At 37.5% G+C, this 26,310-nt stretch overlaps 1 protein-coding gene across 3 annotated transcripts; it reads left to right on the top strand.

The window, feature by feature from the left end:
• The first annotated feature begins 466 nt into the window (after positions 1 to 466).
• On the top strand, positions 467 to 26,020 carry LOC143428943 (uncharacterized). Of its 3 annotated transcripts, none has more exons than XM_076904238.1 (8): positions 467 to 741; positions 9,260 to 9,383; positions 9,580 to 9,665; positions 14,306 to 14,398; positions 19,859 to 19,921; positions 21,327 to 21,410; positions 24,588 to 24,819; positions 25,829 to 26,020. In XM_076904238.1, exons 1-8 carry the CDS (start codon positions 667 to 669, stop codon positions 25,969 to 25,971), a joined length of 900 nt encoding a protein of 299 aa, XP_076760353.1. In that variant the 5' UTR covers positions 467 to 666; the 3' UTR covers positions 25,972 to 26,020. The 3 variants fall into 3 exon arrangements, with proteins under 3 accessions (XP_076760353.1, XP_076760352.1, XP_076760354.1); XM_076904237.1 differs by having other exon boundaries at positions 21,327 to 21,464; positions 25,829 to 26,019; XM_076904239.1 differs by lacking the exon at positions 14,306 to 14,398 and having other exon boundaries at positions 21,327 to 21,464; positions 25,829 to 26,019.
• The last annotated feature ends 290 nt before the right edge of the window (positions 26,021 to 26,310 follow it).

Genomic DNA, 26,310 nt, shown 5'->3' on the forward strand with positions numbered 1-26,310 from the left:
TTTTGTGTGTACGAGGCCCTACCGCCTTTTTATACAAACAGACCTTAGAAACATATATATGAAAAAAAAATGCCAAAGGAATGCCATCTTTTTTCACTCGAGGACAAGAGATTTCAGTTCAACGTATAACTTGAACAGTTCCTTGATTTAATCCGAATGAAAATTCCAGTTCGATACTAATGAAATTCGTATTTCAGGGTATTACTTTATTTATTAACATTCAATGAATTCCCTTGCATATCTCCCTTCAATACGATTTTATTTTCTATTCGAGCAATAATAATTGTGTATGCCCTGCCAACGTAATACGGTATGTATTGTATTCAGTAATGCCTGTGGAATATATCGTCGGAAAGATGAAAAAATGATTAAATAAAATACGCACGAACTGGCCAATGGGAGCTAGTGCGCATGCGCCGCTCGGAGTTTTCGCGCCACGGAACGTTATAAAGGCTGTCAGTGAGAATCGAACCACCTCGTGTGTCGGTCCTTCGTCGGCTCTCCGGTCAAAATACAATGTTTTCGCGCAGTGAATTGTCATCCTCGCGTCTTGGTATTACCCACGGGATTGTTATACACGATCGCGTAATCGGAGCCCGTTCGTGTGTCACGGAATACATCTTCGATCGAGTGTGCTTGTAATGTGTTAGCTGACGCGTCTGAGGCATGGCTATCATGCAATCCTGTTGCTGTTGGCGGTCTGTCAGGAGGGGAAGTTTCGCCTGCGCTATTTATTCCGGGGTGAGTGCTCAATTTTTATTCTTAATCTAATAATAAATGATCCAATGACTTATGCACGAGCTTCGTGGATGAAAATCTTGGCATTTATTTAAAAAGTCGTACACTACGGGTTTACCTCGTTATTCCGTGCGTGTAGACTCATTTTTTTACGCCTTAGTCTTCGAACGAGTGTTCGATATTTTATATTATATTAAAAATTAAATGAGACGCATTTTTGTAAGTTTGTATGTTTCTGGTTTATGAATATCTCGTAATATCTCAAACAGTGGGAGTATTCTGCATCCCTTGTCAATTGGGAAAGCTATCGAAATGAAAATATTTGTCAAGGAGCAATAGCGTGATGAAAAACTTTGGTACACACGACGGGTACACAAACGTGTTTTATTGCCAGCGTGCGATACATGGTATTAAAGGAGCGTAAAACCAGTGGATACATTTTTATTGGGGAGTACAGTGGAAAAAGTGTACATATTTCGCTGTTTTCTACCCTTCTCGTGGTGAAAGAACATTTTTGTCCACGTGAAAAGGCGGTATACATATACGTTCGTTTATTGCTAATCGTATGGTAATCATTAATTGATGGAATATACCATCTTTTGTTGTAAAATAAATAACTACTCGCACAACATTTAACATTAAAGGGTTTGTTCTAATAATATTCGGAAGTATTTACATTACTGGAAGCGATAATTTTTAAACGAACGAAAGAAGAGAGAAATTTAATAAAATGGAGCATTTCGCGAAAAACGTAGATTAAATGTTTGCCGAATAAAGCATCGAAAATATGATGCGAGAAAAAAGTAAACGTCGCTTTTTTCTAAAGAAAATAATTAAAACTGCCAAGTTTGCCTCCGATCTTTTTTTTCCACTCGCACGTACACCGTGGGCAGAGAAAATTAAATATCATTAGAAAAAAATTTCCGCAGTCGCGTTGCCAGTCTACTGCATATGAAGATAAAAGTGTAGAAATATTGCACGAATAATGGACTCGCTTGCTTTTAGTAATTGGAACTTTATTAAACGATACCTAGTTGCAGCTTTCATTGGAAGAAAACATACAAATATCCTGCGATGAAAGGAACGAAAATTATCACTTCGCAAACTTTTGAAGTATTTCAATCTTTCTCAATTAAATATATGTATATATATATTTTTTTTTTCAAATTACAAAGTGTTGAAATGAAAGGAAGATCTACGCGCTTGTCAGTTAGAATTAACGTAGTTTATTGTTCAAGTGTAATTGCAAAAGACACAAATAAAAGCTTGTATTTTTATCATGATCTAGACGTCAGAATATTTGATACATTACTCTTGGATTTTAAAGACGTAGAAGCGGATTATTTTCACCTACGTTCCGGATTATATTTAGATGCTATTAAACAATTAAACAATTTTCACAGCGACGTCTGCTTTAAATATAGTTAATCGTGGAGCGGATATAAACTGTTTGGTAACATCCGTGAAATTTATAATTAAATCATTTGTCTCTTTGTAATTTCTATTTAGATGAAATTTCATTTAAGCTACGATCTCGAAAATTTTACTCGACGCATTTTAAGTGCACAAGACTTGATAAATCGACGTTTGGAAAGCTATAGATTACGTGTATACATGCACGTAAGTTATTTGAGCAATTTATTTGATTGAAATCGGTAGATACGTTTGAAAGTTGTGACAAATAGAGCTTTATAAAATATAGCTTGTATAATACGGAGTATGAGAAATTACCACAATTATTCGTTTGAATTTAATTTTGGTTTTTCTGCTTTTATTTAAACGAATGCTGCTAGTCATAAAGCATACAAATTCGCAATTTTAATCGAAAAATTTTACACAAATCCTTTATATATACTTCAATATCGGCATCGATATAGTTATAGATTTAGATGCGAATAAATTATACTTCTGACGAAGACCTCTATTTCGTTGCATCTTCTTAAATTAAGATGTTTTCTACTGGGAAATTCCTCACACATGCACGGTATATAATTCAGCAGAATCAATTATACAGACTGGCATGCAATAGAGTTATCTGTTTAAAATTTCGTAATCACGTTGTCTTCGAACATATTTGAACCTCTCTGCTATTGTTAAATCTGTCAATAATCTTTTTAAACCGTAACAATTGATTATTATCTTTTACTCAAAATGTACAAGAAATTGTGGAAAAGGTGAAGATTGGGATGATTTTCTAATAATCGATCGAATATGAGTTTCCGTTTCCGTGATTCAAATATTTCGCGTTAGACTAGTCAAATTTGCGATACTGTAGACGGCTGAAGGCGCTTAGAAAATTAACAGTGCAGAATACAAAAAATAGATAGTATTGTTGTAATCTAGTGGAATTCAGCGTTTCGATAATTGGAATATACTTTCTCAGAACGCACACCTAAATGAAAAGTTCCACCGTTCTCGATGTGCATCTCGAATGAATTCCTAGTATCGTATGGTACGGCTGTTGCGTCTCATAGTCTGCCGTAGTGAAAGGGTTAAGAATAAGAAATATGAATCATCTCACCGTTGCCTGACCTTTTCATTCCACAGAAATATTTACTCATATTCCAATAATAGAGAAAAAGCTAATAAATTGGTAGTTCACGGCCAACACATTGATCCGCGCCGCACGGAACAATCATACCAGAAACTCGTTTCCAGCTCCTTCATGATATGAAATAGAGAGAGAGAGAGAGAGAGAGAGAGAGAGAGAGAGAGAGAGAAGGAGAGAGAGAAAGAGAAAGAGCGTGGTGTCTTCAATCACGATATCGAATCGACTTGAATTAAGATACGTCGGGATCAAAATTTGATTGCGAACATCTCGTTTCTCTTCGAAGGCTTGGCCACCCTAAATCGCTGGTTAAAAAGCGTGTATAAATGAAATATTGTTGAAAACGTATAGCTGTAATTTGTAAACTTTGCCAAGTGTTGGTAATTACCATCGCTATTAAAAAAAAAATGGATAATAAAATTGAAATCTGACGGTTGCGAATTTAATGCAGCATTAAAGGTCAGAGACGATCGCTTTGCGAAGAATTAACGAACGAAACTGGCGCGACTACTTCGTCGATTTTAATATGAAATGAAATATATTTCGAAACGGACCTCGTGTAATTTAATTTACTCCGGAATTATGCGAAGAGGGCGAAGCGGCAGCGATATCACCAATACCCGATGCCTGATAAAAGCACGTCCGAATTTACTGGATGATAGCGAAACACGGAGGAACATTTCAAGCTTTATTGCTTAACATTCTTTCCTTTGCGATGTCAGTGTCTCCAACGAGGCTGAGAAATGTGCGAATAAAAAACTTTTTGATGCGACTCGATGTCCGAAGCCGCGAAAAGTTAACGATCAAGTTTGCAAAGCATAATTTATTTCAATTAAGACGAACTTCGAACCACCGGCTGTCGAGTGTATAAAGTAATTGTGATAAGAAAATAGCGCGTGATATTAATTATTTTTACTGGCGAAATCGAACGAACGAGAATGAAAACTTTAATCGAAACGAACGAGTAATCGAATTTATAACAAATCGAATGAGAAACTATAAGCGTGGAGTACTACCTAATGTTTCGAGGGTTTCTTCTTTTACAACTTTCTTGCCAGATGAGAATGATATTTCGTTTAATCAAGAATTTTTGTAAAAGAACCTTATTCAAAAACCATATATTTTCGCTCCCAATCAATTTTGCTCAAACTTCGCATATTTATGGATCTATATGTGAGTCATCAATTGTCAGCGTAACTTTTTACAAGCCTTGAAATCTTTCGGAGGCTGTAACTTTTGTCTAAGAAAATATTCACTTTTCAGGTTTTTAAAATTTTTAAGTGAGTTTTTACGCATATTTCTGGTTTCGGTGGTTGTGAAAAATTTTGAAAAATGACAATACGCAAAAAGGGTATCCTCAAATGTTAACAAAAAATTCAATATAACAAGCTTATCTGATGCTCTTTAAATGGTATAAATCTTACCTTGGGGAAGCTTTTCGTTTCAGAGTTATAACATAAAAATAAATAAATGCTTTTTTTAATATATAATGGCTTAATACTCGAAAATCCGAGATCTGTGTTGTTAGACTATTTTAGGGAGTTCTGTCGGTATATATTAATAAAAACAATATTTTTTCAAAGATTTGCAAATTTATTATCAATCCGACAATCCATTATCGTACACCATTGCGATCCTATAACAGTATGAGATATTTGCAGGATAACAGGGTTTAACGCGAGTACTAATACCCAATTCAAACATTATTTAACAAATATTCTCCATTATTATCCTAGAAAATTTCCTGCTATGCGATGCTTAGGAACAGAATAGGATGATTTTAGTCAGAATCCTGTAAGAGAAGATTCACCAATTTGTCCGAGTGACTCGCTTAATGTGATTCGCGCAAGATAACGGTAGAAAGCGAAGAAGGGCTCTGAAAGCTTTCTCGGCGGCTGGATGTATGCTTCGAAAAGCGCGTGAAAAGTTTGGTTTGGAAATTGCATCGAACCTGACATCTAAAAGCGATTATTAAAGCATCAAGTAATCGGATCTCCTGGTGTATTGCAGTCAGCTCGGTTTAATTGAACAACACGTCGAATAACCGCGTGATCCGATACCTTTCGCGATAGCTGATTTAATATAATCGCGAAATACTTGGGATTACGTTAAATTAATTACGTTTAATATTAACACTTTCACGTCCGCATGGTTCACAAAAATTTTCTTCTCTGCCGCCAGAACTTTTTGCAAAGTTTACTTCCTATCGCTACAGAAATATTTTCTAATTCTAACGTGCATTAACAATTACGAAGGAAAGTACTCTTTCGCCCTTATGCTTTTACAGAAATATGATACATCGATAAAACGATTATAATTAACTACTTCGTAAAGAAATGTACTCCACCGTTTTCGATTCATTTTCAAGCACAGTTCATCTTACGTTTTCGTTATCGAACAAAGTTTGGTTTCTTCAATTTCCAGGCGATATTTGACGCGAAGAAAATTGAGAATGTTAAAGAAGAAAATGAACGTCCGTGGAAGAGCAGAATGCTTTTGGTATAACGTTCGCGGTATACTGAAATTTAACGTTTCAAGACCACGTTATTGCGAATGCACAGAAGAGAACGGTTCTTGTACGTATCTCTACAAAAGGTATAAAAAATTGGAATTGTCGCAAGGACCATCTACGTTCAAACGTGCAGTATCGTTAGAGGAAACGAGGCGAGCGATAGAGTGGTGTGTGCCATTATAAAAATTCCCTATCGAGTTTCTCTATCCAGGAAGTCATATCCGAAACTGGTAGGAAAGCCAACAATTCGCCTCTCGCTCTTTCAAATAGGCCATCGGCTCTTCGTGGATACGCGTTCTTTGTACCAAACGCGCACCCCCGTTCTTCTCAAATAGCGGGCGTAGCTCCAATTTCGATGGCTTTATTGAATTCGACGAGTGCAGCGCGGTTTCTTCGATACCGCTTTGATTACAGTTTATTTCGGCGATACAACAGAGTTACACGGAACAATACTTCACTCTTTTTGATAAAATCATGAAAATATTTATCGAATTGTAACTTTTTCACGCGCCAAAACGTTTCCGTTCGATCGAGTATAAATATTCTATAAATACAGCTGCAAATGGATTATTCTGTTGCCCAATCTACGTTCCAGCCACGTTTTATATTCGAGTTCGATGTGACACAAACACTCGTCGACCGAAAAACTGGGAAATGTATGGAAACGATACGTGAAATACGGGTGCAATAATTCATAGCTATGTATCGTGCCACAGATGAACGGCGTTCCGTGTGTTTAACCGTAATGGTGAAATATTGAAGGGAGTGACAATCTTCTTTCCATTTTCCATTACAGGCGGAAAAGGGTTTGCTTTAATCCGCGCTAATTAACAATTGCCAAACCCATCCGCTGATTAACGTTGTTTAATTATCATTTTACGTAATGATCCGCTTATGGTTGGAACCAACTTCCCTGGATCTCAACCGTATCGGTATGATCGATACTGCTTTAAGATACATTGAAAACGTCTTCTCATACAACGAACTGTATGTATTTTTGTGCAAGCTGGGAACATATCTTTTCATTATTATATCGTATAAGAAATATGGAGTAACAGAATGCATAAGTGACTAAAGAGGGTCGTGTGCATTTCCTTGCGGCTAAGCCCCACTCTGGGGCCTTGCCTAAGCATTTGAATGGACCATGGTGTTAGGGGTGTCCTCGAGACTAATAGTTTAAGAAGGCATTCCGGTACGAACCTCCAGGTTGAAAGCAAGTGAAATAAAATATACGAATTTGTCTATCAGCTATTTAGTCGTCCACGAACTGTCCTACAGCATTTCATAAACGTATATAAGATATTCATCAGAATGATAAGAATGATAATAACTTTTATTATAATATATGATAATAAAAGAATATTAAAACGTTTTTCTTTATATGTACTACCTAGATTATGAATATTCTATTGTTTATGGTCCCAGGTGCTACAAAATAATTTTATACTCATAGGGGTTCCTTAAATTGACAAAGTTTAAAGACCACTGATGTACAAGATCCGGAAATTCGTCCAAGGGCAATGCAATCGGCTAACAAGAAACTGTAAGAGGAGGGAACGATTTCAATAACCCCTATTGTGTAGAATCGATCGTTCGTCCGACAAGAAAAGACCTTCACACTACGCACCCCTTAAGTAGCACCGCTTTCACCGACTGTCCATCCTTTTCAACTATCCCCCCATTTCTGTGCACGCTTCTGTACACATGTTCGGGGTCTGGATTCGTAACGCGTGTCACATCGACCGACAAATGATAAATGCTGACAAATGTGAGACCAACGAAATACATTTAGTAAAGTCGACCTCCCAAATGAGAACGATCTTTCTCTCTCGAGAATGTCGATGTAGAACCGGAGCCATTGTGAAACGTGACCGATGACTACAGCGAACTGAAATTTTACAAGAACGTTATATTCATTGTATTATGGTATATATTTGAGAAAAGGATCAGTTTAGATTAGATGCGAGCTGTGATGTCTAAGGAGATTAACCTACATAAGATGAAAGGGACTTGTAGAGTCAAGCTCTACTACTAGGTTGGCGTTACTAATTTGATGAGTATTGGAATTTAAAACGCTGGAATTACAAATATTTCAATCTAGTTAGAGAATACGATTTAAATTAAGAACTTTCTTTGGAATACCTCATTCCTGCGGAGGTAATTGAAATGTAAAATAAAGAAAGAAAGAAAGGAAACCGGATCTATGGGCAAGCATCGGATTGCGATTCGATGTAAGCGAGTAAAGCAGAGAAAAGAAAGTAACTCTGTCTTTGTTTCTGGAAGAAAATCGATATTCAATAATAAATTAACGTGTAACTAGGAAATTTACGAAAGTTTCAAGGTAATTCGTCAAAATCTGTTGGATTATTTCAATGTATCAATATGTAGGAACAAAATTGAATCTTATATTTGGAAATAAAATCGTGGATATAACGGTGATAGAAACTTATAGGTCCGAACGGGCCTCCAGCTCTTTATACCTAAGAGCCCGAAAGAAAACAAATTTTTCTTAGGCGAAAGGACTCCAGATTTTCCGTCGAACTTCCTCACAGTTCGTATAGCCCTCGTAGCGTACAGACATCCTTCCGAGTCTAAGAATAAAGAATAATTTTGCCACAAAGGATTCTAAGAAAATTCTGTTCCACGTACTCATTACCATCAAAATGAAAAGGTTGAATCCAGAGTTCGGCAGGATACAGAGAGGACTACGTAAATCATAGAGCACTAAACTTTTAGTTTGCACAAGTACTAACGCAAATAAACCGCGGAAATTCCACATCCAACTCGAATAGCATCGAGTAAATCATTAACAATTGCTATTTTAGCAATATTTTAAATGATACCCAAAGAATGCAAGAGAACGTCCCTTCTTGCAATATGGAACGTCCCTTCCTGCAATATGGGACGTCCCTTCCTGCAATATGGAACGTCAACCGGCGATAAAAAAAAAACAGGGTGAACAGCGTTGCTTCCAATTACTGTGAGAGTGAGAGAGGAATAATAGGAAGGAAAGAGAGGAAAGAAACGTTTCATTTTGAGCCTGTTAGTGGACTCATCAGTAAGGCTACTTAACAGACCCTGCTTTAAACGTGGGGATGTTAGGAACAGGTCGGAAAATTATGAATAATGTGGGTGTCGCTATCCTTCTAGTATTGGGTGTTGGAGGATCCTTAGGTACACTGTCACTCAACATGTTGGGGCTACCCTCTTTCTGAGGACACAACACTGGGCTTGAAGGCCATCGGAGAAGGGAGGAGACATCTTCGAAGGGCGCAAGGATTTTAGAAATCAATTCAGACAGAGATTTTGTGGTTATTAGAAAGTTAAAATAGCTCTCTTTGAAATTAGAATCTTATAATTCATCGCAATTATTTATAATTAAATAATTTCAAGCTTTTCTTGATAAACTGTCAATCAGAATGATTCACGATAGATGACCAGCATTATTTATTCTGTTTCAGATTTATTTTGCGGTACTGGCACTGACCACGGGTAAAGTGCTCCAAAGTGAGACTCAGTATCTGCGGGGGAATCGTTCATCGCCAGAATCCAGCAGCTTCTTAGAACCAAACACCATATCGCCTAGTGAGTGTTCGATTGTAATAACGATATTCACACAGTAGATATGCAGTAGAAAGTGGCTAACAATCTCGTTCTGAAAATATACATCGGTAACCAAGTACACCCGCGCTTGTCACCGCGTAATTGCCTGAAATCACCACTCCGGTTGCAAACTTGAAACAACGAGGTCTCACGTTCACCTTGCCTTGTATTGCTTCAGCTACGGTACGGTTTAACGTGATGCTGCTTATATGCTCGTGCTGCGGTGTGATTTGCAGCATCCTGCTTCTCTACGGTCTCTACAAGGTAAGACGTTTCAAACGTAAGCTTCGTTATAATGCCAACGTGTTTCGCTTCGTAACTATGATAGCGCGTTTTAACTTTGAATTCTGTCGGAATAAAAGCGAAGTGTTTAGACAATATTGGTTGCAAAATTCCCTCCAAACGGTGCGATTGGGAAAGGTCTATTGATTTCAATTTACAGGGTGATATTAGAATCACACGCGAAATTATGCTATTTTCCTTAAATAGAGAAGATGAACTCGTATCGCGACCTTCTGATCGTTAAAGTGCACTTCTCGAACGAAGAAAATTGATATTGAAACTCCAACGAGCCTTTCGAGCAGTTGAGCGTCGCAGCAAATTGGGATTACAAGCGGCTTTCGTGTCTATGCATTTGGTGTCTAGAAAAGACTGCACTTTATTGAAGTTGGTACCCAACGCTTGGTGCAATCTCCATTCTCGAAAACTCGCACTTACTATCTTTATTATAATTATCTCTTTTTAGATTGAAACACCGAGCAATCACTTTGATCGGTGATTTACAGCTCAGTGATAAAAATCAACGCGTACGTCTTGAAAGCTACAGCTCGCTCGATAGAATTCTTATTCAATCCAGCTGTTTCACGCTCTCGCGATATTTCATTTGTCTAATTCTCCGCTGGGGATACGTATCTTCCACGCGCCCCATCATGAATAACGAAGCGTAAACCCTGATTCTTGCGTAACGGTATACGTTATAAGCCACGACGTTCGCTGCTGCGGCACGTGCTTCTTCCACGGAATGGAAGCTGTTAGCGTGGATGAGATTAATTTTAAAGCGTGGCCCGTAGCATGGCAAGCGATCGTTCGATGAACGCTGAGAAAGGATGCCCGTGGACATGTAAGCGAAACGGGATCGCAGAAATAGAAAGGGAAACAGAGGGAGGAGATTCGATCTCCGCTCATTCTATTTCAGATTTAGTCGTAGATGAAAAGACGAGAATGGCAGCTGGAAATTGTTTTCCCTTCAGATTGATTATTAAGGAGGGGAAGAGGAATCAAAATGAAATTTGAAAAGGAACTCGTAGAGGTGAACCCGAGTAATTTTCAATTGAATAGAAGTTGTCGAGCGAAACGTTGAATTTTTCGAGAGGAAAATTACCTTTGGATTACCTATGGTATCCCCGTGTTAGTTCTGTAAAGAATAGATTTAAAGTATAAATCAGAATATCAATGAAAAATCTAGTTTAACGTGATTTCTGCATTTCCATCCTTTTTTTTTATAAATAATGTTATATTATATGTATAGTAATCTCATCATCGCTATACTTCGTATCAGTGCTCCCTTTAGTTCACTTCGAATGGTGGACAAATCCGACCTTGGCGATGGAAGGATGTAATTTTCATCATCGTTCTAAAGCAATCGTGACCACGAGTTTTCTGATACGGAAAAGTCATACGGAATCGATAACTCGGAATGGAGTTCCAGCTTATCGTATCAAGGAGATATAATTTTCAGGAACATCGCACGATATCGAAACGAATTTCTCATATTTCGTGTGCAAATGTTACGCGCCAGTTTGACGAGTAACGAAAAAATGAACGAAAGTAAGAAGAAAATATTTGTTAAAAGACCAAAGCATTTGTAAACAAAAGTACAGAGCATAAAGGTAGTTGGAATAACGTAAGGAGGAATGCATCGTGTTATTCCTCTGAAATTTGCAACAGATAGAATATAAAAGAAAAATACTGTGCGTCGTATCTAGTCGAAGACACAAGGGTGCACAGAATTTATGAACAGGGTAAAGAACAGTAGCCCCAAATCGGGCATCCACTGGTTAACTACGAAATTTCGACGGAAATTGCTTCTACGGTCGAATTGATTTTTTCTTATCTACCTTTTGGCACGAATATTGCGTCATAAAAAAGTAAAACTGTTTTTCGGGGAAATATCTCGCGAAGACGATTCAGAGGAACATCTTTAACATCCTTGTTAATTACTTATAGATAAATATGTACTTACAATATCATTATCTCGCAAATTAGTAGCTTAATAATTAGTCATCGACAATTTGCGACGTAGTTCCAATTTATCGACACGATTTGTCGGCTATCGCTCGTGTTGACAACTTTCTTTCGTAGAACACGGATACGGATACAAATCGCACGGTCGTACGTATCCATATGTCTTAAAAAGAACGACAACGCAAGGGAACGACAAGTATTTGCGTTCTCGTATCCATTTCTGACAGACATATCCGTTGTCTTTTTTAAATTCGTAGCCGTAGCTGAGAAAGGATTTTATGGCTCACCGCTGTTCGCAAAATGCGCGTAACGTATACTTTTCGCCATGAAAACTTTGTTTTTAATGTGCTCCGTTGAACTTACCGTTCCATTAAACAGTTTAAAGCTTCCGCGGTACTTTCTAGATCCAATACAAGGATCGCATACACAACCATCCTATAAGCAAGTAACTACTGTGGCCCAAAATAAATATACAGGGCGTTAGAAAAAAAAGCCATTCACATTTGTATGAGGTCTATACGTACAACATCCTGTATCGGGAAGAAAAGTCTTAGTGAACACAAATCGAAAGATTAACCTTAATTTTAAATATGTGGTGGTCATCTAACATTTGTCTGACAGTACTCGTTCACTCCTCTGTTTCCATATAACAGAATTTCTGACCGATAAGTCCAATAACTGACCCAGGACAAGACACGTTCTCTCTTAGACAGCTCGACACGATGCGACGCACTAGCCATTCAACAACACAGACGAAATCGTACCGTTTGGAGATTCGAGAAATAATAACGTAATTCTAAAAAGTACGAAAGACTCGTCCTTTCGTTCGTGCACGCGTAGATAAGAGACGAATTAAATAAAATTTACATTTTCGCGATTCATATATTATTGCCATGATCAATATACAGATTACTTCGATCGCAGTTACAGCGACAAGTAGCGCTCGTCTTATCGTTGCCAAGCAAAATTCTAGGTAGATCGAAACTCGCAAACTCGGGGTAGTAAATTCACCAACTCGACCCCTACGTTCCTTCTTCTTATTGATCTCTTCCACCCATTAATCATCCTACGGCGAAGCTGCTGCGTTTATTCCGCGATAGTAACTAGCCATGAATAACCGTGGCAACGTATCGCAAAAATCTCCATATTCGGGACTTGACGATTTCACCCTCCTCATCCGGCTATTTGTCATCCAGAGCCCGTCATTCTTAATACGTTTCGTGTCGCGACGCTTTCCTTTTTCTTTTCAAGCGGACCGAATGCGCCATCCGCAATATTTCGCATTTATTCCAACGTCTGAAAAAAAAATATATATATATATATATGTACATACGTGTGCATTTTCTAAATGTTTATTTAAATTTTCGTCTACTTTATATCTATTCTATATAGGGTTCGTGTTGCGGAACGTATTGAGACAAACTATTTCTGAATCCTTTGATAGATTCACGTAGCCGTCACCCCTATTTTCCCGTTGTTTATTGCCCTCGGAAAAATGATCGATCGTTCGTTCGTTAGAATATGTATAACGATGGCGGGAATATTGTAGAATCGTGGCTCTTTGAAATATGCCCCACGATAGAGACTGGCGGGTAACTTCTTATTTAGAGCAAGTATTGCGTCTCTTATAAATCTATACGAATTAAATATTTTATCTAAGATGATAATGTTTTTCAATAATACAGTTGCAATGTACGATCCCATTAAGAGAAAAACTGTAATATTAAACCGTTTTTGTGATCATTTTAAAGAGACAATTTCGTCCAGTTGCATGAGACAACATGCAAAAGCGTAGTAAAACTTTTCTACGTAGAGTTCAGTCCATTCGAACGACATTTCGAGCTATCCGTTGAACATTTCCAGAGGAAACGGTCAAAAACGCATAATCGTATCTTTATGCACTTAAATAAGGATCGTACGCGGACTCAAGTGTCGTACTTTTACAGAAGTTCACAGGGAAGGTGTTCAAGGAAGGAAGTTCAAGGCAGTTCCTTCTCCTCGCGGTTATTATTTCATCTAATTCTTCTCAATGCTTGTTAAAGTTTTTCATTCTTCCACGAGGTTGTACGAAGTTGTACCTTTTAATAAAGATCTTTGAAAGAGAGCGAGGACAAATCCCAATGCCGACATAAATTTCTCGAATTATGAGCAACTTCGACGTGCCATAAATGCCCGTCAAAGGAGTGCGTAACAGTGAGAGCACAAAGACGCCTTTTTAAATACAAGAATTTCATTTTAAAGCCTTTGTCCTCGTAGCTGCCTGAAATGGGGAGGAGTAATTCAAGTAACGAACGTTCTCCGAGAATAAGTAATAAAATTGCAACCATGAGCGTGACAGTAGTAAATTATTGCTCGCTTTTCTGCATAGAGATGTTACTTCTTTGGTCTAACGTTACACGTTCGTATTTGCAACAAAACTTCCAACCGTTACTCGTTGAGAGCTCCACCGAACCTCCTTGAACCTCCGAGTAGACTTCACTTCGGAAGTGGTTTTCGTTTCACCTTGACGAGATGCAACGAGTCGGATCTAACGTTTCCGAAGGGCACGAAATAAAGAGGAAAGAGAGAAATGATATTTAAGTTAAGGATAGACTTATTAAACGACACCCTGGTAGCCCAGGCTCCTTTTCCGCTGCTCACTTGTGACCGATGTTTTTCAGGATCAACGTGTCTTCCTCGTGCCCTGGATCATCATCGTCATCACGATCTGCTTCGTCGATATAGCGCACTCTTTGTACCTGTTTGTTGCTACTGTAAGTACAAACCTTTATATTGGAATAAATAAAACGGGGATGGGAAAGTTCAACTGTTTGAGAGGTATTTTTGAAAGTGACCAGAGTTCATCTTGCAGAAAACTCAAGCTAGCTATAAAAAAGAAACGATTTATCGTTTACTGCTAAGGAATATTATAAAGTCGTAAAAAAATAGCGGAAAAATGAGTTGAAAGCAAATTGAAGAAGAATGAATAATTAGTTGGAAAATATCATAACGTAAAATTGTGTGTTTCTTTTTATTTCAAAAGAAATTTAAAGCCGTAGAAAACATTATATGTACTACTGATATTTCGAAATGTATTCAATTGTAAACCCTTAAATATTTTAACATAAATAGACTTTGGTCACTTTCAAAACAAACAGCTCATACATTAGTACATTATTCTGTGATATCATTAATTGCGATTAGTTTCCTTAAAGTTGATCATTAGCGTTGCTTTCACTGATTTTTCTCAAAATACAATAGAGACGCGGTTTCTTCCCATCTTATAACAATATCGTCCTGTTCATACCGAGAAAACATTGTAAAAGTCGTGTATATTCGAAACTATTTACGGATGATGCGTAAAGGAAGGCTACACGAAGATTACACGACTAGCATTGAATAAATGGATCTAACGATAGACAGAGAGTGCCTTCGGTATTTTCACTTAGGCTCATCTATAACGCGTCCCTCGTGTCCCTTCTATGTCTTCCGTGAGAACGAGCCGTATGATTTTTCATTCGCGTAGAAAAGGGACGTGTCCGCGATAATTGTGGGGTTGCTACCACCCCTGGAACCATCCAATCAAAAGGAATGATACACCGCTATTTTTCTTTGACGGCGCGGAACGTAAACCGAGAAATCTTCCGGCGAGCAGTGACACTCGAATCGAAACTAGAAACGCAATTTCAAAGAAGATCGCATCTTGAAAGCTCCGATAAGCATTTTATGCAGCTCGATAACGCGTAACCGATCGGTACGATTCACCGTAGTGCTTTTCGAGTACGAATCGTTCGACCTAGTTTCGGGAGCTTCGTTTTTAGGTGCGCGTTTCTAAATAACGAACCACCTAGGGTAACGAGAACTCCTCTGAATGCTGTTTGATCATTTTATTGAAACAAAAAGTTTTAACACTAGGTTTTTACCAGGGTCATTTTGACCCCTCTGAGAAAACTTTTCTTTTCATTTTTACTTACATTTATAAGACATATAACCGCATTTTCTTGAGGAAAATTAACGAAAAGCTTTCTCAGAAGGGTAAACATAACCCCTTGGTAAACCTAGTGTTAAATAAATCCCAACTTTGCCATGATTTTAACGAAAGACTCTGTTATATGAAAAAATGCGCGGACTGCTTGGTAAATATTGAAAACAGTCTGCCAAGTAATAGAAAAACCAAGATATATGTATCCCTTTATATATTCCATAGAATTTTATATCCAAAAATTTTGAGTTTTATTTTTAAAAAACAATATATCACAGTTAATGCAATTTATAAATGCAAATATTGTCTCACAGTTCCAATATCCTCCCAAATTATGGTACCATCGAAGAGTCGAATTACTTTCGTGTAATTTCTCCTCGACGATTTCGATATTTGCATCGATCGATGAAATAGGTGGTTGAAACGTCTCTCGGAAAATTTTGTTCGTTTCCCGGTCGACCTCCGGGAAGTTTTCTCTACCCGCCCCAGGGAAACTTTCCTCTATTTTAAAACCGTAACCCTTTCCTGGCTATAACTTTTGCGCGAAGTTTCGAATGAGCACACAAGGCATTTAATACCGTCCATGGATTATGCGGTGCACATTCTCGTATATGAAACGCATCGCTGTTCTGTCCCCGTGTAAATCTTTTTCGTTTCATGAAATAGCGTCGCGATACCAATAGGGACACCGTTTACCAGATAGCGGTTCAAACTCGTTTTAAAAAATCTCTATTACCCCGTCATTTTGTGAACGCGTCCCCTGCAGCTGCGACCTTTCTCCCTTGCAGTCGAGAACGAAGGTTCGAACCGTCGTTGAAACGCGTTTCTCGATAGTGTCAAGTGCTTTCCTCCCGCGATCTTCATGTTTTGGAGCACCGACCGACCATCCATCGGACGCTCGCTCGTTCATCGTGTTTCGTTCGACGTTTTTCAAACGGTGACACACTTCGTGCATTCGTGTATCCGTAACGATGTACAGGGAACAGAACAACCGTTGTATTCCGTGTGTATAGACGGAAGCTTTTAAAATTCTTTGCCAAACTGTCCGTGTGTTCGACATTACAGGATCCCCCGAAAGGCTACTACACGTCTAAGCCAACCAGGTCGTTTGGAAGTTGTGTATTCACGATGTTTTGACACTCGTAAAAGGCCAGTTTAGTCCACGAGTTGACAGTTTGCTACGCTATTCGGGCGAGCTTATTTTAAATTCATAAATGCAAAGCGTTTTGACGTCGTTAAAGAGGCAACTCATTGCGGACTCACGTATTCGCGTGGTTCTAACACTTAGAAAGAGTCAACGCCTATTACATTTACGTGTACGTATGCACCGAAATTTACTTGCTTTTATCCGCGCTATACTATACCATTGTTCGGTTGTTTTATCTTAAATATACCGAGTTGCACAATTTTTTGGATAATGTAACGTAAATTGTAATGGAGAACACTAGGATGAAACACTTACAAGTCATCTCAAACGTTACACGGTCAAGAAAATAAATTAATTAATTATATAATATTCTTACAGCTAAAAACTATTATGCTTTAAGCATAAACCAAATACGTATAATTTCCTTCATAGTCAAATTTAGAACCGATAAAGAAGCTAAGAATTGACTTAATAAACGATTAAAAAATATAAACCGCGCTACATTTTTTCTATGAAATGTCTGCTCAGCCAAGTATAAAGCTTATCGATAAGAAGAACATTCCACGATAATCGAGATAAGTATACTTGGAAGATTCTGTGAGCTTTTTAAGGAAACTGTACTTTTTCTAATCAAAAAAGATGCTCGCGCAAACTCCTTGGGCATTGTTCTCTTCCCCTCTGTATACGTAACAATTTTACAGCGGAAGCACAAGTAGGACAGACTAGGGTAAAACTGGAGAATAAAGCGCATCCTAAAACATGGGAACACGGTGCACGGATACGTTCGAAAATGATAAATACGCGGCATCGCGCGGGTAAAAAGGGATGTAAACATGGAAAGGATCGCTTGCGAAAAGGTATGCACCAGGAGGCAAGATACAAAAGTTCATCCTGGTGCGACAGCGCGTCCGACAGCATCGTAGGATGGTGTACGCGCGATGTTCATTAACGTCCTTACTATTTGCGCGCCGGGCTTTCTCCTTGCGGAACGGAGATAGGGGAAACGAAAGTATTTTCCACTTTTTTCTTCTTTGCACAACCATTAAACGGCTATCGCATTATCCAGTCGGGAAGTAGAAGCACGTATCTTTTTTTTTCTCTTTTCAAAATGCATTTATGCTATGTTCCTTTCCCTGATCGCTTTTTCTCTAGCGGAAAAGGCAATATAGATATCGACCTGAATTTATCGAACTATTACGGTATTAGCACTCTAAGTGCAGTAAGTGCTTTTATTTAGAAAAACAGTAAATGTAAACTGAGTGATAAGAAATGGAAAATTTTATCAGGAAGGTACAGATATTCAGTTAAAAGTAATTAATAATTTATTGAAGTCAATATATGTTACGTAATTCATGATTGTATAATTAATAGTATGTATATACGAAAATTATGTATAAATATAATTTATATATCCTGTTTTGTACATGTACACATACGTAATGGTTCTGTTGTAGCAATTGCTGGTGACTTCAAGAGTTAAGCTCTTCGAAAGATCAATGTATTTATGTTTTCTTATTAATATTTGCCCACCGTTTTCATACATATATACTACATACATTAATTACGTAATTGTGAATTACGTAATATGTACTGACTTCAATGATTTGTTAATTACTTTTAATTAAGTATCTGAACTTATTGAATGAAATTTTGTATTTTTTACTATTTACTTTATAGGTGGTATTTTTTTTAAATAAAATATTTAAGGAGTATTCGATTTGCAAGAGGGTGAATTTAAAATGGCGATACTGTACGAACCCCTAGCTTGTACAATTATTCTTTGCATTAACGACGCAATTTCATGGTGTTAAAATAAAGCGAGATCAGTTCGCAAAATTTACTCGGATATTGTTAAGTAAAATGTACACATGGCGGTAACAGGCGTTGATTCTTGTCCCAATAGATTTTGAGTTTATTCTGCTGAGTCGTACGTATTTCATTTGCCTGTCAAGCAGTTTATCATTGATGACTTAGAGAGCAATTATTTCGGTTATTTCATATCGTTCGTTATTTACGATGTATCTTTCGCGTCCGAAGGTATTCGATTAACAACAGAGCGCGAACTGTTTTTTCAAGTAATCGCAAACACGGTTAATAATTAACATTAAATCGATAAGCCACCGTGTCCCATTGTAACCCGACTGTTCGGACGTCAATGCTGAAAATAATGTCCATCGATGAGCGTTACGTAATAGAAAATTGTTGCAGCCGCTCTCTTTTTCATTTCAGCATCGTTCGAGAGCGTCGTTACCTTTTTGTTCCCTCCACCCTTCCTTTACATCGCTGCGATCGATACGATCGCAACAAAATTTCGCAGCAACCGACTATAAAAATTGATAGAAATGTTTTCGTTTGCCTTCGCAAGGGGATCATTCGCATTGAAATGTAATTCATTCTTTATCGATATTATACTCGACAACCTTGTTACTCGACTTATAAAAAGAAAATTATTTACATGGCTCTATTCTATTCTGCTTTCAAACAGGTGCGATGTTGAAACTTTAAAAGGCATCTGTTTCAGTCGACGCGGTTCCGTCTTAAACGGAACAAAGAATACCGCACGCGAATATAACATATATAAAGGAGATTTCCTCTATCCTGGAAAGCTTTTGTGTTAACTACTGCACATTCGCCGCAGGAAATTGAGTAACGTTTTACGTAGTTGGTTTACGGTAAATGTACGGGCTTGACACGAATAGCGGGGAACATCCACCATTATTGCCTTCCTCTAATCGATTTCCGGTATCATAACGATTCACCGATTGCCCGGCAAAATTTCTGGGGTATCGCAGAGCATCGATTATAGCAGAGTTTCTTAGACTGTGGCTCGCCAAAAATTATTTTCATTACTATATTATATTTTTTCAGTTTGTTATTTATTAAAAATGGTCACATTGTCTTGTGTCTTGAGATTAAAGATTAAAGTTGATGGTCTAAAACTGCAAAAAAATATTTACCTTCAATGTCTATGGAATGTCCCACGCCAAAAAGTTTAAGGAACAATCTAGATAAGTAAGACACGCGATGGTAAAAGTATGCCCCAAAGTATATTTTGTACATCTTCATCGAATAGAATAATGCAATTTAATCGCCACTCTGTTTCAGTCCAATTTTGAGCCGATAATAGTGATGTTATACACGCTGAACTTTTTTCTTCTCTGCCTGAACGTGAGTACATTGGATTCTTAAATCACCACTAAGTTTGCTGTGAACGTGTGTCTTATAATGAAGGCGTTGGACGAAATAATCGCGTGAAGTCGACTCATCCTTTTTGCTGAATACGTTAGCTCCATCATTATGCACGAACGAGTGCATGCGAGCCGTTCATTTTAAAAGCGGCCAAAGTCTATCTTTTTTTTTTTTAGAGAAAATTAAGCTAGCTATTTTACATCTCCACGTTATCTTTTCATTTCGAAACGGATTGTAAATCATGTATTTAAAAAGGTCTTGTAAAATGAAAATTGACTGGTTAATGGAATGGTAAAAATGTACAACTTCAAAGTAGCTCGAGCCCCATTTTAAGTTTTATACAGATATGGTGTATATTGTGCATTAAAACTTTATGAGATATGAGCTTGTATATTTTATTATTAATATAATATTGTTTGATTATTATTTGATTGTATTGCATTGAAAGTATAACTTTAATATAGTATATTAACACAAACAAGCAAGTAAGAAAGATTATCAATGCCTGCTGTGCATTCAATTTGCTTCTCTTCTATGAGACATCAATGAATGACCAGGAAAGTTTAATAATATCGAGTTAACGCGAATATTCGAAGAAACAAAGACAATTGCAATGCTAAAATACAGCAATTTAATGGATTTATTACGCTATAACCACCTGCACGCCATCATTATTTTAAGTTCCTCCCGCGTATGCAAATTGAAGCAGAATAAACGATTAATTGCAAAATATTACCGCTCCTTTAATAGCAAATAAAAGTCTTTAATTTGCTCGCTTTATAACATAAAATTGTACGTATTATATTTCGTTTTATTTGTAATAATGCTAATCAGGTAGATAAATTACACACTTTTAGAGACACAAAAACATTATATTATACTAGCAGTATTTTGAAATTCATTCGAACGCAGACCTTTAAATATTTCAATTTTAACATAAATGGATTTCAACCACTTTCGAAATGAACAGCTCGCACTGTCATTCATGAAAATTATATAAACTGTACTTTCCAAGCATTTTCACGTCAATACTGTCTTTCTAAGTTCACGTAATTAGTCCTTCTGCACGCACGCCCGTATTGCAGCTACCGTCACAATTCTTTTTATCGCTACCTTTAATTAAAATCATTGCGCGAAGAGCTTTGGAACGATCCTTTACACGCTCTCCATTAATTCAATAGAATGCAACCTCCTTGAAACACTTACAACGTTCTAATTCCGTTTCGATATTTCGTAGCAATTCTCGTCTCGGTTCGCTATCCTCGATTCGCGTTCCACGGCTGACAAGTTGATTTTTATTTTCGATCATGAAACACGGATAGAAAGAATGCGTTAAGTTGTTGGCCATGATTTACGGATTGTGTTTCAACTATCTTTACTTCAGATATATTCCGTCTTGTGCGTGATCTCCCAGTATCAAGAGTACGTAGCGGGTCGGGGCACCGCCGCGGACGACTACGAATACAGGGTCAGTATTCTGAGAGTCCCTCAACGGAATCAGGATCGGAAGAAGGGACGAAAAGTTAAGTGTATTAACTGTATTGTCCATCTGTTGATGTTGTGTTATCTAGAAAAAAATGGAGAAAATGATAGCAATACTCGCAAGTCGAAAAACTCGACGGCTTTAAGATGTGGCAGGTGGTGAAAGTTCGGTATTCGAATCTCAAATTACTAAAATTCCGATATAAACAATTTTCAGGATTCTTATTGATTTCTTATTGAGAATTCTTATCGTTCATATTACTTTGTCCGTTATCGTCGTGTCTTTAATTTTCGTTTACACGCACGATAAGGGAGGAATAATAGGATGCCAGTTAGAATTTTGATTTCGCGTTCGTAGTTCGATATCTCTCATTAAATAATTCGCGCAGCGGACAAATTTTGTCTTGATAGATATTGTATTATAGTTATACGAAAGTGAATTGTCTCAAATTTCTGAGGCACTAGGATATCGTGCTTCTCTTCTTTGAAAAAGATACTTTTTCATCGCATACAATGCTGTCTCTACAATAATTGTTAAAGAAGCATTAGCGATTTATTTTCCACAACCAAAGGATTTATATCTGTTCTGACTTGATTCTTTCTTCATCTTTAGAAAAATCATTTCAGTAGTTTGTTACAACTGTTTGTAGCAATTTGTTATATAAATAAATAACGATTTTTTATAAGTTATCAAAGACTGTCGTCAGTTGCATAGGAGCTTCTTCAAAATTAAAGTTACGCATTTAATTACGATGATACAGACAGTCTTATGTAATAGGCAATCAATCCGAAGGAGAGCTTCGCTCGCGTCTTTGGACAGTAATTAATGCAGATTATGTAGCTGATAACGTAATCCATACGCGGATCTTCGAACGGTGCTTGACATTCCTCGCTATGAGAAGTCCTTAAACAACCCTTGTTCAAGCTGATTCATCTGCAGAAAACGTAGATTATCATTTATTTCACTTGTAATATACATAAAATGTTTGTTAAAAGATAATTACACGAGAATCGCGCAATTGTAAAATCTAATTCAGATTTCATAAGAAAAGGTTCAGTTACAAGTGTGACTGTTCTCCCAATAATTGTTAAGGATGCTGTCCTTCTAGCATCATTTGCTACAAGGACAGCACCCTTAACATGCACAATACAGTTTCCCTGAAGTACTCGTTTCCGCTCGCATTAGATTGTAACATATGAAGTGTCCAGTTTTTAAGACTAACTTTAAAACGAATACAAGTTCTTTAATGAACAACGTCTTAAATCAAAATAACAATCATGGATTTTACACATTTTATTTAGCGGATTTCCAGTTCTTTTTAATTCTATTTTTACAAAATTCTGGCGTTCTAGTATTAATAAATTCTTTAATGGTGTCTTCAACGTTTGGTTGATTCCTGAAGGAATTCCCTTTGAGGGAGCTACCTAAATGTTTAAGAAGGTGAAAATCCGTCGGTAGTAGATCCAGCGAATACAAAGGATTAAATAATGTTTCATAGTTTAACGTGTCTAGCTTTTACTGTAGAGTATTTGGAAGGCCATGTAAGGATAATAATTATTATGTATTAAAAAGAGAAGACTTAGAAATGATCACTTGACGTAGTATAAATTAAAAACAACATTAAACAAACAGACAAGGTAAAATATGTTCCTGTAAATATTAGAGGTAGACTTTTTACGCAAAGTTTTCTATATAAATAACTATAAATTAATAATAATTGCACGATATCTGAAATTATATTATGGATTGCCACAGTATACATATATGAACCCTAAGGACACTATTTTGATACCTATTAAGGTCGAAAATGTAGATAGTTATCGAAAGGAGAGAAATCATGTAGCACTCCAAGCAACAGAGTATAAAAAAAGGTTGTTATTCTTATAGGTTATTTCACATTTTTGTAAATACTAACTATATGAAATAAAGAAATACGAGCCGTTTATTTTGAAAGTGACCAAAGTTCATTTATATTAAAATCGAGATATTTAAGGGTTTGCGTTTGAACAGATTCCAGAATATTAGTAGTATAATGGTTTCATGTTTCTAAGGGTGTGTATAACTTATCGACTCGATTAGCATTATTAACATTGTTTAAGAAATTCATGAAATAACTGTTCTAATTCTAAAAAAGAATTAGAGTTCTAATTTTATAACATAAAATGAGTAAATTAAAAACATTTATTCGCTATTGAAGGAGTGTTAATATTTTGCAACTAATCGTTCAATCTTCTCCACTTTGCGTACACGGGAAGGATTTAAATTAATGGTGGTGTGCAGATAGTTTATAGCGTAATAAATCCATTAAATCGTTGTAGCGTTTAACGTTGGCGATTGGCCTTACTTTTTCGTACATTGGCTTCGAAGCCAATACGACGAGTTGACTCAATATTGTTGAAGTTTCTCGTCACAAATCGCGTCCAACATATTTTTAACCAATTTTCTTGTCTCGCTAGTACTTTTGAACCCTCTAAAAATCGTATTCTCCAGCGACTTGGATAGAATTAAATCCTCTTAGAATGAACTTATTTTTTTTTGACTTCGTACTTTTTTTATTACTTCGTAACACTTTTTGGAGACAAACGATAAATACTTTTTTCTTAACGCCATTTCTACAACCCCGAAGTCTCTACCTTAGAAACAAATAGAAACAAATACCTCGATAACATCTATATTATTCTATTAACCAGCTAATTTTCGCTCTACAAAATCTTAGCGATCTTATATATATTATTTTATACAAATTATTTCGAAATGAAAAGATAATGTATGAATGCAAATATTAGAACAGCTAGCCTGATTTCGTTGAAAAATGGATTTAAGCCACTTTCGAGATAAACGGCTCTCTGCATATATATATATACGCGAAGTAAAATGAAAAAGTAGGTATCCCTACTAACGAGTCCATTAGCAGGTCCAGGACGATCTTCCCTTTCTTTTCCTTTTCTCTCATCTAACACAGTTCTACACGAATCAACGCGCTTTATACCATTGTAATACCGACATAAGTCGATTTTGTTTTAAATTCTTCTCAAAGTATTTCATGCGCGAGAAAAATGAAAAAAAGAATCTCTGGACTCGCTTTACCCGCGCACAAAAAGAAAAAGAACGAACGAGTGAAAATTCAATTACAAAATGGATCTTATGAAGTGGCCTTTAAAGGTTCCAGCGGTGAGGTACGCCACGCGGCCTCCTACTACGACCGCCACGTCTTGCTTCAGTTCTCGGAGGACGGCTACCAATAACGAAACTAAAGGGGTTGCAACGCCGACGCAAAGTCCCACCGCGGGCCAGAACGCTCTTGCTGTAGAAAAAAGTCCTGTCGCGGGACGGACGTCCAGAAAGCATGTCCAATTCCCCGACACGGCATCCGAAAGCCAAATGGGAAAACCTGGTAAGTGCAAGCTCGCTTTTCCGTGTCCACTGGCTCCCTTCCCTACTACATTCCAATCTAGAACAATCCGACTGCTTTTCGCGGCTCTCGTATAATACTATTCTGGACAACCAGCGCTGATTATCGATTGCAAGGTGTCACGAACTGCGATAATTATTTCGAACAAATAAGCTTAAGAGAAATATTATTATATTCTTGATTAAAATTTGCGTACTCTCCACGAATAGCCTTACTGTGGTAGTTGCAGTTTTGTCATTTTGCGCTTCTTAGATGGACGAAAAGCGAAAGTCTCTTCGATATTTTTATCGCTAAACCTAGCAACTATTAGAGGACCATTACAGTAAATCTCAGAAAGTAATAAGTGTACGTTCATGCTAATCACCTTCGACTGACGCATTTCCACTAGTTATGAAGGTACTGTTAGTGAGCTGTTGTGAACGGTACGAGAACATCTCGAGTTCGTAAAACTGGCTGGGATCGATAGTCTATTAGACGAATATTTAATTATCATAGAACGTATATATTAATTCCAACCAACTTTTTGTTTTTTTCAACGCATAATCTCTCGTGTGTTGTTCGATATGCCGAACAATATCACCGTATTAAATCATTAAAACGACGTACGCAGAAATGAATCTAATGCAGTGTTTCAACAACGCTGATAAGCTCGATTACGTGATATTAACGAACTGAACGCAGGGACACGTTGGCACGCACCGTGAAATTTCCGGTTTATTGCATTACCGGAAATTGATTGGACTATTCTGCCGACGGCTAATTTCGTAGCGTTCGCCGGCCTCAAATCATTTGTTTCGAGTAAATACCAGGGAGGCAAAGTGTTGAAATTGTTATTTGCATGAACCCGCTACCCAATGAATAAAGCAGAGTAGCAGCCTGCGAACGAGCATCTGCGAAACTCGCTCTTTGCGTGTTTTATCACCATCGCTTTGCCGGACTCGAGCCCCCCATGTAATCAGCCCCGAAATATTGGATTCGCATTGTGTTTCAGAAGCCTCAGTGACGGTGTTGGTACCCAGAATAGAAACGGAGAACGAACACACAACATCGTCGTCCTCGTTGAAGCTCGAGGATGCCATGACGATCGATCAGATTCTTCGACCCCAGAGGAACAGCTACGTTCAACACACCTGAACTCAACGAACACCGGTGATTGGGTCTTCTTCTCACTTGTTACCGCGCGGTTTCTTTTGCCCACGGAGAAATCCTGTTCGCCTCTCGCGGACGAACCCACACCACCACTGAATAATTTATCCTCGCGAGGGACGATCCTCCTCCCGAGTACCGGTCGAAGTTGGTCTCCGAGACAAGAGACCAATGCTCGAACAGCGTCGTTGAACTAGACGAGTAGTTTCGCCTTAAGCGACGTCGGTTTGATCGATTACCAGCTTCGCCCCAAGAATTACTTCCGACTAATAGAATCTGCCGATTCGATTCCATCTCCCACCCTCGGCGGTTGTTCGAGTTTGTTGC

The sequence above is a fragment of the Xylocopa sonorina genome, chromosome 11 (assembly GCF_050948175.1).
Source record: "Xylocopa sonorina isolate GNS202 chromosome 11, iyXylSono1_principal, whole genome shotgun sequence".
Lineage (NCBI taxonomy): Eukaryota > Metazoa > Arthropoda > Insecta > Hymenoptera > Apidae > Xylocopa > Xylocopa sonorina.

Coding starts and splice junctions, on each gene's coding strand:
- LOC143428943 (XM_076904237.1), top strand. CDS start 667: ATGGCTATCATGCAATCCTGTTGCTGTTGGCGGTCTGTCAGGAGGGGA. Junction 742..9,259: donor CCTGCGCTATTTATTCCGGG/GTGAGTGCTCAA, acceptor ATTCTGTTTCAG/ATTTATTTTGCGGTACTGGC. Junction 24,820..25,828: donor AAGCCAAATGGGAAAACCTG/GTAAGTGCAAGC, acceptor ATTGTGTTTCAG/AAGCCTCAGTGACGGTGTTG.